The sequence below is a fragment of the Hydra viridissima genome, unplaced genomic scaffold (assembly GCF_058129835.1).
Source record: "Hydra viridissima isolate aposymbiotic clone 2 unplaced genomic scaffold, HvirCarnegie_v1 scaffold_3, whole genome shotgun sequence".
Taxonomy (NCBI): domain Eukaryota; kingdom Metazoa; phylum Cnidaria; class Hydrozoa; order Anthoathecata; family Hydridae; genus Hydra; species Hydra viridissima.
In genome coordinates, this window is record NW_028324302.1 from 7,277,766 (window position 1) to 7,293,572 (window position 15,807).

The 15,807-nt window shown below is 26.0% G+C and overlaps 1 protein-coding gene across 9 annotated transcripts; it reads left to right on the forward strand.

Moving 5' to 3' along the window:
- The first annotated feature begins 1,388 nt into the window (after positions 1 to 1,388).
- On the forward strand, positions 1,389 to 15,799 carry LOC145180332 (testis-expressed protein 11-like). Of its 9 annotated transcripts, XM_090081501.1 has the most exons (33): positions 1,389 to 1,463; positions 2,698 to 2,800; positions 3,486 to 3,701; positions 4,467 to 4,546; positions 4,651 to 4,681; positions 4,886 to 4,935; positions 5,909 to 6,022; positions 6,166 to 6,246; positions 7,243 to 7,328; positions 7,870 to 7,915; positions 8,243 to 8,324; positions 8,588 to 8,601; positions 9,425 to 9,506; positions 10,035 to 10,116; positions 10,360 to 10,447; positions 10,556 to 10,699; positions 10,839 to 10,934; positions 11,571 to 11,615; positions 11,701 to 11,803; positions 11,895 to 11,995; positions 12,105 to 12,190; positions 12,336 to 12,383; positions 12,604 to 12,641; positions 12,752 to 12,829; positions 12,976 to 13,046; positions 13,226 to 13,336; positions 13,738 to 13,813; positions 14,005 to 14,139; positions 14,487 to 14,595; positions 14,730 to 14,853; positions 15,019 to 15,089; positions 15,199 to 15,292; positions 15,649 to 15,799. In XM_090081501.1, the coding sequence occupies exons 2-33, from the start codon at positions 2,767 to 2,769 to the stop codon at positions 15,718 to 15,720; spliced, it is 2,688 nt and encodes an 895-aa protein (XP_089937627.1). In that variant the 5' UTR covers positions 1,389 to 1,463; positions 2,698 to 2,766; the 3' UTR covers positions 15,721 to 15,799. The 9 variants fall into 9 exon arrangements, 6 of the variants coding, with proteins under 6 accessions (XP_089937627.1, XP_089937628.1, XP_089937626.1 ...); XR_016450642.1 differs by lacking the exon at positions 8,588 to 8,601 and having other exon boundaries at positions 1,426 to 1,463; positions 8,243 to 8,508; positions 15,199 to 15,416; XM_090081502.1 differs by lacking the exon at positions 1,389 to 1,463 and having other exon boundaries at positions 2,670 to 2,800; positions 14,730 to 14,832.
- Positions 15,800 to 15,807: the final 8 nt, after the last annotated feature.

Sequence of the window (15,807 nt, forward strand, 5' to 3'; positions counted from 1 at the left end):
AAATTTCGCTAGCATTTGCAGCTTGTATGGACACCATGTAGATAATACATTCAGAATAGCTTTTTTGAGTTAGGTTAGTCTCACATGGGATGACTCCTTTATGCGTAGAGATACTAATTTGTGAGGTGGTAAAAAATCTTGCAAAACTCGACCAACAGCTGTAAAACATTTTTTAAAATTGGGCTCAACGACTTTGCCTGTTGAAGATTGGTTTAATCGTGATACCAATTGTCTTATTTTTGTCTTCCACCAGATCCTTGGCTTAGTTGGATTGTACCATATGGGGAGGCTTCCTTAAGTTTAACCACTTGAGATGCTATTTGTTCAGCACCCTGTGAATCTTCCATAGCAAGTTTTCTTAAATTTTCATGCCTTGTTCTTGCTGTGCAGAAATGTGGAAGGCCTCGGCCAATTGTTGAAAGGCAACTTGCACTTGCACCCTTGTCAAGTCTTTCAACTTTTTTGCTACCTTTATTTGTCTGTTTCATGTTTTGGCTTAAATAACATGATATAGTTAAAACTTACACCCTAGTATATCCACTCTTCCAAGTAGATTGTGGTGCCAATGTTGTAAATAGTTGCTGTTTCTATTAGCAGCAATAAAGAGCTTCTAAATATTAAAAAAAACAACAAAAAAATGTGTTAAGTTTTGACAATATCTATATGGAGAAAATGAGATTTATAGACCAAAAACTTTGAATGTGAATATTTCGCTCGGACAGCCATATTTAATTTTGAAATTTCTTGTGGTGAACCTTGTACTCATATACTATTTACCCTTTTCCAAGGGAAATGAAGTTGGCATTAATTGTCATTTTTACAGAGTGTGTAGTATAAGTTTGCTACGTATAAACTTTCATTCCTTTCTAGAAACAAGTTTCCACCATTCTAGATGCACGTTTGTTTAATGGCGGTCATTTTTAATGGTGGTCTCATTTTTAAATAAAACTCTCATTTCTTGCAGAAACTCATTTTTAAATAAAATTACGAATTTCTTAGATCAGAGTTCAGAAATACCCTCCCCATAACGAATATAATTGAGGAATTTTCAGAGTTCAGCTTTTATTAAAGTTTTAAATTTATTCAACTACTTTGTGCTCATTCACCCATTCACCAATTCTGATAAAAAAAATTGTCTATTTGTATATATATATGTCTGTTTGTATGTATAAATGTATTTAAATTCAATAACAACTGAGCTATGTAATCGTTTTATGTGGTCTTTTAACGGTCATATACGCGCATCCTAAAGATATTGGGTAAAAGGAACGGGCTTTTACGAGTAGTAGCTTTTTATACAAGTAATACTAGTGTATTTCTGTAAAGTTGTACGAGCATATACTTGCACATATACTTATACTTGCATATACATATACTTGCACAAATTATGTTTATTGTACAGGCATTTTACAGGCAATCGCGCCCGTACTTGCCCGCTTATGGAAACCGTTCACCCGTCTTAAGTAAAAATTATTCATTTATTCTCTTAATCTATTGTACTAAGTTGGAGCTACAACTGTCTTAAACTGTCGTTCGTCTTTTACAATATATTACAAAAGAATTTTGTGACCACCTTATCAGTTTTTAAAAAAATACTCTTTACTTTTCCCCAAGATCTCTTATGAATAATACCTCAATATAGCACTAAGTCTAGTCTTTTAAAACATGAAAGCTCTCTTTGTAAATAGTTTATGACTGAGAAACACTTTTATCACTCACATCTCTTCAAATCGAAGGATGAAAAACAATACTTGCTCTGCATAGTTCAATGGAATTGCAAAGAAAATTGAATACTTTAAGAACTCAAAGTACACTAAAGGCCTTTAAAGTGTTTTGAATGTCAAACGCAATCCAGTATATTTATAATCCAGCTAATAGTGGATATATAGGCAGAATGTCTATTTAACAATGTCAAGAGGGAATTAAATATAACTTTTCAACTTTTTAAAATTAAATTTCTTTACTTAACATTATGTGCTTGAATATAGAAATTATAAAGGAACCAACAATCAAAAAGTATTTTCAGCAGTAAAAATAAGGGTATTATGCAGAAATTTCATCAAAATACATCCAAAATGATTTGAAACTTTTTAGCAGTCTATTAGGAATATTTTTCAAAGTAAAAAAGTGTCTGACCAGGGTCTTAAAAAATAATTAGCATTCAGAGGTCCCTTCACATATTATTCTGTGCAAGTGTCTTTTCAACCTAGCCTCTAAAGTCAATCGAATTGTGTAAAGTTATTTACCTGCACCTAGAAAGCTTTAAAACATATTTACATTTTATTTTACATATTACATTTAATGTTTTAAAACATTTAAAATATAAATTAAGTACTTCTACAAAATTCCAGAAAATAGAGATAAAAAATGCTCTGAAGGTTTTATAAACAAAATGATGTAAATTTTGTTATACACAAGTTTTAGACCTCAATAAGCTATAAAAAATAAATAAAAAAATTAAAAAAAATACTATTTGTAATTTAAAATATAGTTTAGTATACATTTTATGTGTTATATATTAATTGGTGGTTATGATAATACTAATAATATCATCAATCATATAACTACAATTAAAAATATGTAACACATAAAATATACACAATAATATACATTTTATGTGTTACATATTTTTAATGGTAGTTATAATGACACTAATGATATCAATAATAAAAATATAAAATTTTATTTTGTTTTTAGATTTCCATAATCAAGAAGTTTTTTACAAATAAGTAAAAAATATACATTTTGTTTTTTCTCAACGCAATTATGTCATACTTTTCAGTATTTAAAAAAATTGAAGGTAATTTGTTTTATTTTATTTTTTTACATATAGGATATGCAATAAATTATTAATAGCCATTTTTAATGCTATCAACATGTAATATGAGAATCTTAAATGCCAAAACAATTATATAATAAAGCTAGTCACAGGTTTTTTAAAGAGATTTTTAAATGTAAATATAACCTGATCTACCATTGTTATAAGTGCCAAAAGCTTGATTAACCATAAATGTAGTCTGTCATAAGTACAATTCAATTTTAATAAAAATTAACATGGTCAATATTTCCCTGCTATGGAATTTATGTTATTTTCTAATCTGTATAATACATTTTATCTGCGGTATAATATGAAATGTGTTCTATGTGTGTAATAAATGAAATTGAAAGTTTTACAATAATTTATTTAGTGTGGCCTTAGTTTTATTTAGATTATATTTAAGGGAGAGGGGATCTAATGAAAGCAAAACAGGTAGGGAGAGTTAGGGGAGTTTAAAAGTTGCAAAACTATGCATTTTAGGATTTGAATATTAGAATCATTTTAATCATTAAAAACTGCTGCTAGGTGCTGCTATGTAACACTTGTGACCTTAAAGCTCTAATACATTTTTAATACTAACATATCAAAGTAATCAGAATAGATTTTTTCATGGATTTGGTCCTTCAACCTTTTATTAAATTGCTTTGAATGTTTCATTTTTTCATAGATCTTGTAGAGGAATTTGAGTCTCCTTTATCAACAGAAAACCAATTGGAAAGAATTAGTTGTGACTTTCTTTGTGCTCTTGAAGAGCTAAATAGCTGTCCTAAGATAAAAGATGGAAAGCTTTTGTTGGCTATTCACACTATTGGTGTTAAATTATGGAACCTAGCTATTACAAAAGAACTTGCAAAAAAAGCTAGCCAACTTGTTTGTGTAAAAGGTTAGATCCATTTTAAAAATTGAAAATAAATTTTTTTCTTCAGTTTAACTTCAACTATTAATGCAAGCATATAAATATGAGTATTTCTATAAAAAGTGTTTAAAAAGCCCATTTTGTTATATGAGAAAGCTACGCTGTACCCAGTCAACAGAAGAATATAAGTGTTTTTTGAAGACTTCTGGGCTTATATTCAAGTTAAATTAAACCAGGATAAGTGTTGAACACGCTATCAAGTATGGATAAGAACCTGATACTTGTACAAGTTTTTCATTTGGGTATATCTTACATTTGAATAAATAAATATATATTAAATACATTTCTTACATAGAATTTGATGAACCTGAACAATGGGGTCTCAGTGTTTTAATCAAATCAAACTAAATGGTTTATTAAGAAACATACATTTGAAAGAGAATGATGTTATAGGAGAAAAAAATATTTCCTAGTAACTTGAATATTTCTTATTAACTTACTGTACTACTAACTCAAAAACATATTTTTATTATCATTAGAGTTGATGATAATACTTGAAATGTCAGGACAATGAATTTTATTTATGTTTAATGTTATGACAATTCAGATTGTATTAAGTATGACATTAAGTGAACTTGTAAATTTTCCTGTTTTTGAAACATATTTTTTTACTGGCCTTAGTAATATAAAAAAAAAGGTATTGCCTCATCAAACCTGCTTACACAGGCAGGTTTGTAAGGTAATTTAATATAGTGTTATCACAGTTGTTTAGTTAAATTATTGATAACATAGTTCGTCACATGGCTCTACATTTAACATTCTTGGCTAACTTTGAAGAAGAATCCCAATCTACACTGCGCAAACATCAAGCAGTAAGTAGGAAAAATCAATTTTTACTCTTATTTTTCATAAGTTTTTACTTTCAACAATATTCTCTTGGATTACTTAAATTAAGTTATTTTAAAAATATTTTTAGATGGCTTTGAAAGTAGGAAAAGATTGGCTAGGTAATTATATATTTATTTAGTATTCTTGTATTTTTTTTCCTTAGTTTGACAAATAAAGTACCACAAATGAATGTAAGTTTTTAAATGAATGTGTACAAATTGTTTATTTTAAAAAATTTTATAATTTTAAAAGTATAAAAAAGTTTGGTAACTAGAAAAATAATTTTTTTGTATGTGTAATATTTGGATAATTTTATTTTTCAGATTGTAACAATCTCAAAGATGCAGATGTTTGTTTTAAACTCTCCTCAGAGGTAATTTTCTTTTTTCACTGTGAAGGTTTAATCATTTCTTTTATGCTCTTGATTCAAAAGCTAGCTGTCAAATGAAAATATTGGTAGACCACTGAAAATTGCTAATGTTATGCATATTAAGTCGGACCTTGTTAAATTGGTCATAGCTCTATAAAAGATATCAACAGTCTTTAATTACCTTCCTGAATTTTTCTCTCAACTGTCTCACAGACTGAAGTATACATTTTTCATTCAAAGTAAATTGAAAAAAAAACTAATTGTATTGAATTATCAGTTAAAAACCTTTTTTTTTAAAAAAATTTTTATATAAAAATTTCCAAAAAAAGATGGTTTGCATAATAAAAAAAGGATTTTTTAAAAAAATGTTTAAAGCCATTGGTATCAAGCTTAGTAAAACATTCTTCCCTTTAAATGATGAAATTTCTTTCTCATATTTTGCACAAAACTTAGTTATGCTAAAAGAAGCATAACTAGGGATTGTCCTATTAACTTTCAAAAAGGCTTTAAGCACCACCCTAGTATGTAGCAAGGTGCACCACCCTTGTATGTAGCAAGGGTCACCATGTATTTAGATGTTAACTTATACATATATCTAATATAAAGCATTTACATTCATTTAAATTTCAACATGTTTTTATTGCTTCAAAAGTTCAATGTTATAGATTACTGTTTATTTTTAATCCTTATAATCACACAAAGTTTAATGACAGTTTAAATCATTAATACAGTTACATACTTTTTTTTTATAACTGTCAGTTTTCTCTGTTACAATAAATAGAGAGTTTGTTTTTTAGACATAAAAAAAAATTATTTTTTTGAGGCATTTGAATTACTTTGTAAAATAACTTGTAAAATGTTCAAATTGAAAATAATGATAGCTCGATAAAAATTCTAAAAAAACTACTTTCGCAAATTTAATTTGTCTTAAGAGTAAAGAGGTATAACTAACCTTTTATGAGCTTTATGACTTTAGTGTTATATGAAGTTGCATCAACTTCTGAAGATAAAAGAAAGCAATATGAATGAGGAAAAAATCAACGAAACACACCAGAATATGCTGAAAGTATATGCTTTTCGAGCTGAAGTGGTATGGTTTTTTAAAGTTAAATGTTTCAATAAAAAATTAGATTGAACTTAAAAATACTTAATTTAAGTCTAAAAAGCAAATACTTTAGTTTTTTAAAAGCAAGTACTTTAGTTTTTAAATAATTTTTTGTGAAACATTTTTAGGCTTTAAATCAACTTCAGTATGTCACTGCATTTGATTTTCTTGGCAAAGCTAAAGATCTGCTTTGTTATGGAAATCAACAGGTAAAATAAAAAATATTGTTAGAGAGGATTTGATGGAAGTTTTTAAATTATTTTAAAATTATAGTAATTATGATGAATGATAAAAAGTAATTATGAACAATAAAAAGAGATATAAAAGTAGTTATGTAGAAAGTTTCTTGTGAAGTAAATGAATTTTAAAAAGATTTTTCAAAAATTACACAATCTATTGTCAGATTTCAACAGGTGTTTAATATTCAATTCATGCCTAAAGACTTCCAGAATGATCATGAATCATGGGATTTTTGAAGTATTTCAAAAGCCACTTAATCAAATTTGATAATTTTTTTGTTTTAAAGCAAATTTATAAAGAAAACATCATCTTCAAGATGATCACAATATTTTCTCAATTTAGTGTGGATGCCTCACATGAGCTTTTGGATAACACTTTTTGTAGAATTTTTGTAGAACGTTTGCTGGACTCATGTTTTTTGGGACAAATTTGATACCCTTTTGTTGATACCATTTGATTACACTTCTTTAGCAATGGAAAGATGCAAGATAATTCTAGAAGACAAATGGATCATCCTGCTTTCAGATCATAGGCATAAGTTGCTTTTTTAAATATTATTTCATGTAAACAAGTTTTATTTTATTGTTTACCATTATATTGTTTGAGAGGGAGATAATTTACTTTTAAAGCAAAAGAAAAAATTATAAAAATTGACTAAGTGGTTCTTGATTTATTTCAAAAACCCCATGGATCATTATCATTCTGGACAATCTTTATATTATATATCTCAGTTATATCTCAACGGTCCAACTTTAGTGTAATATCCTTTTACATTACAATACTTCCATCTTTCAGTTATGGCTGGAAGATATTACCTCTTAATGTTTTTTTCCCTGCAGATAATGATAATGATGGTGCAGGTGGCATTATTCCATCATAAGCTATTGTGATTGATGCTGAGTTCCTTGAGTGTTTGCTTGAGTTTGCAATTATAAGTCATTGAAGTTTTTACAATTCTGTTTCAGGCTTCATTCTTAAGTAGTGTGTGTTATAATTTTGGTTTGGATTGTTATCAAAAAGATTTACTTAATGAAGCTGAAAGATGGCTTAGGTAGCTTTTTATTTGGTTGTAGTTTTTAGATAAAATAGTTTTATTGTAGTTAGTATTTATGTTACTGGTTAAAATTAAAGTTATAAGAGATATGAAATTTGTAGTTGAATTTTTTACTTCCTTCTTGTTAAAGTAATAATGATGATAGATGGTTAGATTTGTAAAGTTTCTTTTAATTTCAATATCTAAAATAAAAATTCTGAATAAGTTTGTTATAGTTGATCTAAGTAGTTTTTAAATATTCTTTTATGAAGTCTTGCATGCATAAAGTTGGTTTAAAGTCTGTATTTTGCTCAATATTTACTTTGGTCAAATCTTAGTAAAGAATAAGTTTTATTTCAAAAAAGCCACTTTATCTGCGGAATCATTTCTTAATTTCTTAATTTGTGCCATTATGTGCGGAATCATTTCTTAATTTGCAAACAAATTGCATTTTCAAAATGATTATTTTTTACAAAAGCTATTTTTATTTCGGTGGTTTTTTCATTTTTTGGTTACACTCTCCTTTTTTTTTCAAGGAATTTGTTTTCATTTTTATTAGAGAAAGCATTGATATTGGAGCAGTTACAGAGAGAGATAAAAAACAGGTAAAATTAAATTTTTTTTTAAGTTTTCTATAGTTATATATATATTTTATAAGTTTAAGCACTTTCACACAAAAATAAAACTATTAAGTTTATTGTGGTAAAAATAAATGATTTAGCGTTTGCTTTTTACTTTCTTGATGAAGAACTGTATCATAATTCACTAAACTGCTATTTCCCATTGATTTTTTAATTTAAAGATGATTATTGTATGAGAGTATGCGTATTTATGTTCAATGACAACATTTTGGTCAGCATTTTGTGGCTACTATCAAACATTATTATTTTAAAAGAAAAGAGTTTTAGTTATAAAGGTGTAATTATTTTTAGACAGTCACTGAACAGTTGTTAGGAACAGTTTATTTAAAAATGGGTGGAGTGGAGAACTATAGAAAAGGACTTGTTGTAATAGGTATTTTTTCTTCAATAAAATCTTGTACAATTTTCAAATTTATCTGAAGATTTTTCACTGCAATTAGAGATCAATTCTCAAGACTATTGAAGATATCTTGATTTAAATTATTCTAAGAAGATTTTAAGAGATTAATCATACCTAGCAATCATTCCTAAAATAAATGTCAGTAAGTGATTTTTAAGTGACATTTAGTATTTTTGCAAAAAATTTAATTTTTACATCCAATAGCAAATGTCTAATCTATAGTTTGTTGCTTTTAGAGTCATCGCTTAAGGTATTTACTTTTGTATTTTTTGATTCTTTTTCCTTTTTTTTCCCCCTAACAGAATATTACATATGATTGAAGACTATGTAAAATTTTCCTAAATAATTTAACAAGTTAAACATTTTTTTATTTAACTCAACTGTGTTGTTTCTTTACTAGGTCTTGGAAAATGTGCTATATTTTGATTTATAAATGCATTTAAACTAGGTTATCTTGTTAAGAGTAACAGCTGTATTGCAAACTAAACTACTGGGTTTAATGTCTTTCTAAATAAATGGAAACTTGTTCTCCCAATCTTCTTAAAAACATCTTTTCTCATTGTAAATTTTATTTTGTTGCGAGAATATCAACTTTTTTTAACAGACAAAAGCCATTTCAAGACAATCTACAATCATTTGATATTATTTTACAACTTAAAAAAAATTTAACATATTACATAATAATTATTCTATCCAGCTCTTGGCATGTTCACTGAAATAATTTTGAAATTTCAGATTAATAATAAGAGGACATATCATTTTCTGTAACTTAGTAAAACTTTTTTAAAAGTTGAACTGTCTTTTCATTTCCAGAAATAATGTTATTTAGATGCATTTTTTAATATTGTATTAACTTTTACAACTACAATATTTTAAAATTGTTACATATCTATATTTATTCTGAAATTCCTTTTCCATTAAAAAATATACTTTTCTTTTTTCACATAATGGATCATTGTCTAAAATGCTATGAAAAAATTCTGCTTGAAAAATGAATTAAATTTTCCTTAAGATGGATAAACAAAAAGAAATGCTACTAAGTTGATTTTTGAAAACATGTTATTGTGTTATAGATTCGACCGAATTTAAAGACTTTTGTTTTAAAAGTAAAATTCATGCTTTGTGTAAATGAAACAGATGACATCATTTTAAGAGGTTAGTTTTTATATGTCTTAAAACACTTAATTTTTCACTTATATACTTTGTAGCATTAAAAAAATAACTTATATTAATATTAAATCAGAAGTTAATTTTAAATTTATATTTACTTACAAAACTAATTTATAGATAATTTTTTCTTAATACTAAAGAGTTTTTTAAAAAATTTTAATTGAAGGGTTCTGAAAGGAAATAATCTCTATTATTGCAAATTAAAAACTTCTAAAGTCCTAAACAGCAAGAAAAATGTTGGAAAGAATGATAAAACATACACTGATGGAAAAATTTGGAAATATTTGTCTTGAGATCTTTATTCCTTTACTTCTAAATCCCCTATCTGAAATTCTAAACTTTGTAATAAAAACTTTTTTTTTATCAGAAAGTTTGTAATAAGAAATATGAAAGTTTTTTTGATAAGAAAATGATGTGAAAGCTTTTAATTAGAAAGTTTGTAATAAGAAATGTGCAAATTTTTTGAAAAGAAAGAAATTTCTTAGCATTCAGTGAATTGTGAAAATTTCTTAGCATTCAGTGAGATGTCTGATGAATTAATGTGTGACATAGACATTGTTCTTCAATGTGTGAGTTTGATTTCTGAAAAGAAAAGGTTTGTTCTTTTTATAATTATTCTGCATTTTGAGTAAGAGAAATTTTTATTTCTCTGCACAGTTATCTAAATTTAATGACCAAACTCTATTTCTATTTCTTATAAAGGTGTTTTTTTTTGGTATCTTACAGAATGCAATTTTACTTGTAATAAAAGTGTTCTGAGTAATTTAAGTTGTTTGTTTGATAGTTAATAAAACAAAAGAAGTTTTTAAAAAGGTTTCTTTTTATGTTGTATTTGTAGAGAAGGATTATCAGAAAAAGCATTAGATATTTTGAAAAAACAGTCCCTACGACCAATTGACAATGTCAAAGTACAAATTAAAAAGCTTGTATGTAGTTAGTTTCAAAATTAAAAAGCTTGTATGTAGTTAGTTTCAAAGTTTTGATTGTTTTTTTGATTTACTTCAAATTTATTTTAAACTTTGTTTTTATTCTAGGATATATTTTTATCTACAAAGCAAATTTTAAAAGCAAAAGAAATAGTTCAAGAATTACTCAATACAAATGGTCCTCCAATTGATAAAGTTGCAATAAAATGTCTGCAATTGCTCTTATGGGAGCAGGCTCAGAACTCATTTTCAGTGAGTTATCTTTTTAATTCTGATACTTTTTTTTATTAAACTGATTTATTTTACATTTTTTTATTTAAGCATGGCAGCTTTCAAGTTAATTCTTATGCTTTTTTTATTTAATTGATTTTAATTACATTTTTTATTTAAGGATGGCAATTTCCAGGAAGCATACTGTTGGTATGATTATGCCCTAAGGTTCATGCAAAAATCTTCAGATGACAAAGTTAATTTAGCTAAATTGCAGGTCTACCAAGAATTTTCTGTTTTGTGTTCTTTATAAATGGTTTGTTGAAGTTTATAGAATCAAATTTAAATTTAAGAAATCCTTTAACAAAAAATTTTGTATAAAAGAAAAGTTCCAGTAGTATGTTCTATTTTGAGTTTTTACATTCTGATTCATAAGAATGTAAAAACTCAAAATAGAACATACTACTGGAACTCAAAACAGTATATATAGGAGAAAGATAGTAAAAATTACCATTATTCTATCACTCTGCATTCTACCTAGATTAATTTAAATTTGGAATAAAGGACAACTAGTGAGGGTTAGTGCAAAGTTTTGAGAAGAAGGCAACCATCTCTCATATTGGACAGGATTGCAAAATAAAACATAATTGGTCATTTGCACTTTTAATTATCTTTTTTTTCCGATGCCTTTGAAGATTGTTAAGAATCTTTAAAATGAAAAAAAAAAATTAAAAGATTATTGTGCAATTAAATAAAAAGAAATGTTTAATTTGTAACTAAAAAAGGATATTTTTATGAAATAAATTTTTGTTGGTCTTTTAGCATTGATTTTTATATAACGCTAATAAAGATTTCTAGTTTTTTGAAAGAAGTTAAACTTCAATACTTCATTAAGTTAAATTTTTTTGTTTAGCGAAACCTGTGTGCATGCGAAGTTGAACTTCAATTATATGAAAAGGTTTGTGATCCATTGGGTATGATTTACAGTTAAAGTAACTGTTAATTTTGTGGTTAACTTTTCTTTTCTTGTTTTCTTTTTTAAGGCACTAGTGACTGCTGAAAAATGTTGTGTTTTGGAGCCACTTTCTCCACAAATATTCTTCCTTCTTTTTAAGATACACTTAAATCTTCGTAATTTTGAGAAAGGTAATTCTTAAATGTTTTTTTCTCTTTGATTTTTAATTTTCATTTTAAATTCAAGAAGATTTAAAATCTTGTGCTACATTGTTATTATTAGCAATATCATTTATTGAAAAGTTATCCTTAATTGGATTAGAAAGCAGCTCTTTAGAAATTGTATGTGGGTTAATCAATCTTGCTGCTCAGTTGGCTTTTGAGGTGTGTACTGGTATATAACCATTAAAGTTAACTAAAGATTATTCTTTAATTAAGATTGTTTCTAATTGGAAATAAAATAAAAAGTAAGAACTTGAGGTTTGATGTTTAGAGTGGAAACAAAGCTGTTTCTGAGATGGCACTTGAAAAACTTATAGTTCATATAAAAGATCCACAGCAAGCTTTGGTTTCTGTCAGGTATTCAAGATAATGTTTTTTTTATTGTAATGTAACAAATTCCTTTTTTTTTACATACAATTTTTTTTTTTTTTTGCTGCATGAGCAGGATCATAATACAAAAAAAAATTGTTTGTAAACCACTTGTTTTACACAATATTTTTAGGTGTTTAACACGACTTAAGTTTACAAGTTTATGTGAAGAGAGCAAAGTGTGAGACTTTTGTTTTCTTTTGTTTGTTGTTCTAAGTTTTTAAATCTATTTGATTGAATGTATTTTTAAAATTGCTTAAGTTGTGCTTTCAAGGAAAGTTAAATATCAATGGGTTTTTTAATATACACTTATAAGCATGACATTGGTGTTGCTATTATTATTCCTCATGTCAAGTGTGTTCTTAATTTTACTTAATAAGAATATTTTTAAATTTATTTAGCGAGGATATTGAGAATGTTTTAAAACTTGTATTGAAAGGTAATTTTTTTCTAAACTTTAAAGTTATTAAAAATATCTATTTAAATATTTATTTTTATTTATTATTATTAATTAACTGTTATATTACATAAATTAACTGTTTTTTTTAGCTTATACATTTCTAGAAGAATTATGTAAAGATACCACTGCTGACTTTCAGGAAGAAATCTTATGGTTTAATAAAATTGGTACTTAAAATGCTTAATGAAAAATTTATTTAAGAATCATTTTTTTTAAAAAGAATTTTTTGAGTTATTCTTTTTTGTTGTTGCATTTTAAAATTCTCTTTATTGAAATAATTCAATTGTTAGCAATTTTATTTTTAAACTTAAAGCTTGGAACTTGGCACTCTCATGTTTGAAGTTCTATTTGTGTATGTATGAAGCTTTCATTTGCTGTTACAAGGTAATTTCTTAAATATTAAAGTTTTATGCATAGACATCTTTAAGTCCAATAGCATTAAGATGAAAAAAATTTTATTTGACTATTTATAAGATTATTTGTTATAAGATTATTTATATAATCTTATAACATAAATAATCTTATAAATAGTCAAATTATAAAGATCAGACTTACTTTTGCAGTTCTCTTTACTGTTACCCGAAGCTGACCAGAGCTATATTCAACAAAAGACTTGTCTTTTAATGGCAGCAGGTTGTGGGTTGCAACTAGCACGTGATAATAAAACAGATAAGGTATTTTGTGATTTTGTTTATAATTCTTTGTAAACAAAAACTATTGTTTGAAAAAATTTTATCTTCTATTAATATAAATTTTTATGCTTTTTGAATAAATTTTAATTGCATAATCATCAGTTTAAGAGCAAAACTAACTCTTTCCTCACTCTCCTTTACAAAGATTAATTTGGCTGAAACCAATAAGTTAGTCATTAAGATGTATGGCAAAGTTTAAAGGGAACTTCAACTGAATAAAAATTAATGCGAATTATAAAAATTATAAAAATAATTAATGCATAATTTAAAAAAAAAAAAATCAGTTTATTAATGCAGAAGTAATAAATTTTTAAATCAATGCTGAAGCCCCTTCTTCCACATAGTATAAACCATATTGCTTATTTTTGAATGTTGTATTTTAGAATTTACAATTAGAAAAAGTGTTAGAGCTCATTTATAAATGCAATAACACAATTGCAAAACTTCATAACACTAAAGGTAAAAAGATATAGAACATTAATTTTTTAGTAACTATGTGTTAAATAAAAATGTAATATAATACATTAAATAACAAAGTAATATTTTGTATAAAGTTGTAGCTTGTTATATAATTTTCTGTTGTATAATAATATAAGATGTTATCTAAATTTAAAAGTTTTTTTTAAGCAACTGATTAAATGATATTTTAGATCCAGCACTAACATTTTTGTTGGCTTATGAGTTTGAAGCAAAAGCAAGGCTTGGTCACACTGATTTGGATAATTTAATCGAAAAAGCATTGCAAATGAATAGTTTAGATGTTAAAGTGTTTGAAAACTTTGCTAGTATGTATTTTTAAAAAATTTCTTTTACCATGGAATTTTATACTTGAATTTCTTAATCATGTTCTTTTTTGGTTTATCTCAGTATTGATTTCTCTCAATCATTTGTATAATTTTTCGTTATTTCTGTCAACTCCCTTCTCTCACAAAAATTATTAAAATTATTCTCTCAAGTGTAAGTGTAACTTCATGAGGTGCAACGTTTACATTTTTATTTTTTTATTTTATTTCTATCACAATATTTTTAGGTGGCATTGATAATTTTCTTCAATCAGATTTTCATAAAAATGCAAAGAGTTTTTATAACTAATTAAAATTTTTTTTTTCACCAATTTTAATTTTTTTTTTAGATGTGTCATTTTTGGTATTTAATGGGATGTCAGAAATTGGTATAAAGTGTATCAAACTAGCTATCAAATGGCAACTTGAACAGCCAGTTATTGACTGTATAGCTCTTAGGTATGAAAACTTTTTTAAAATGCTTTTTATCATTTGAAATATGTTATATTTTCCATTCTTCTAATATTTAAATTCTTTAAAAATCCTTTAAAAGAAGCAACAAGCTATTATATATTTAAGTTTGATTTTTTTAGCAAAAATATTCATTGTTTGATTAATGTTTCTTTGCAATATGGAAGCGTTACTAATGCAGAAACAAAAGAGGATGCTTATTGCTTTTATGAAGATACAATAAAAGTAATTGAAACTCTAGAAAAGGTGTAAAATATTTGTGCCGGTTATTTAATGTTTTAAATATTTAACAGCTACAACTTATTTGTATTTTGCTATTCATTTCTATTTTATTCTTTCTAGTTTGCTAATATTAACTTGCTTTTGTTATGCTATTATTAACTTTTTTTTTTTGTTTTTTTTTTTTATAAGGGTAAATATCCAGAGATGGAGCTTGTTTGGTTAATGACAAAAGCATGGAATTGTGGGATTCACCTTTACACGTAAGCAGTTATATTTTTATTTTACTTTCATCTGTATAGTAATGCTTTTATTTTATTTTATTTTTTTATTCAATATAGCTGTAGCAGGATGTTGTTTTTTTTTTTTTAGCGCTAACCATTATAGTCAATCTGAGCGTTGGTGTACACTATCAATGAAGTTTCTTAAGTTTCTTACTAACTTAAAGAGCACCTATGAACCCCATGTAATTTATAGATCTTTTCTGTGAAGGTGTTTTCAGCAAAAACTCTTTTATTGGTTAAATGATTTTTTCTACTAATTAACCTCAGTTTAAATCTTAATTGATCTAGACTTGATTATCAGTATATGTAAGTATAAAAAAACTTTGACACAGAAAAACTTTTGCATTTTTTTTTTTCAATTAAACTCCTGTAGTTTTGTTGTTCTAGTTTTGAAGTGTTAAGTTTATTTTTATTATTTTTCTTTAGAAAAAAACTAAATTAGTAGGTTAATTAAATCCACAAATTAACAAGTTAAATACACACATTCTTGTAACTTTATTGTAGTTAAAGTATAAGTTCATTATTTTGTTTGTTTTAGATGACTCGTGTATTTGCAGATGTGATATCTGGTATCCAACGTTCACGAGATCATAGTCAATTAGAAGAGTAAAATTCAAAATACTCTGATTACAAATCTGTATTTTTTTTTCCTTTTTTCAAAATAATAAAAAAATTGATGTGAACTCAAATTAGCAGT

Excerpts from the sequence above, each read along its gene's own strand:
- LOC145180332 (XM_090081501.1), top strand. The coding sequence starts at position 2,767 with ATGTCATACTTTTCAGTATTTAAAAAAATTGAAG. Across the intron at positions 4,682-4,885 it reads AGTAGGAAAAGATTGGCTAG|ATTGTAACAATCTCAAAGAT; the intron begins GTAATTATATAT and ends TTTATTTTTCAG. Across the intron at positions 6,247-7,242 it reads TTTGTTATGGAAATCAACAG|GCTTCATTCTTAAGTAGTGT; the intron begins GTAAAATAAAAA and ends ATTCTGTTTCAG.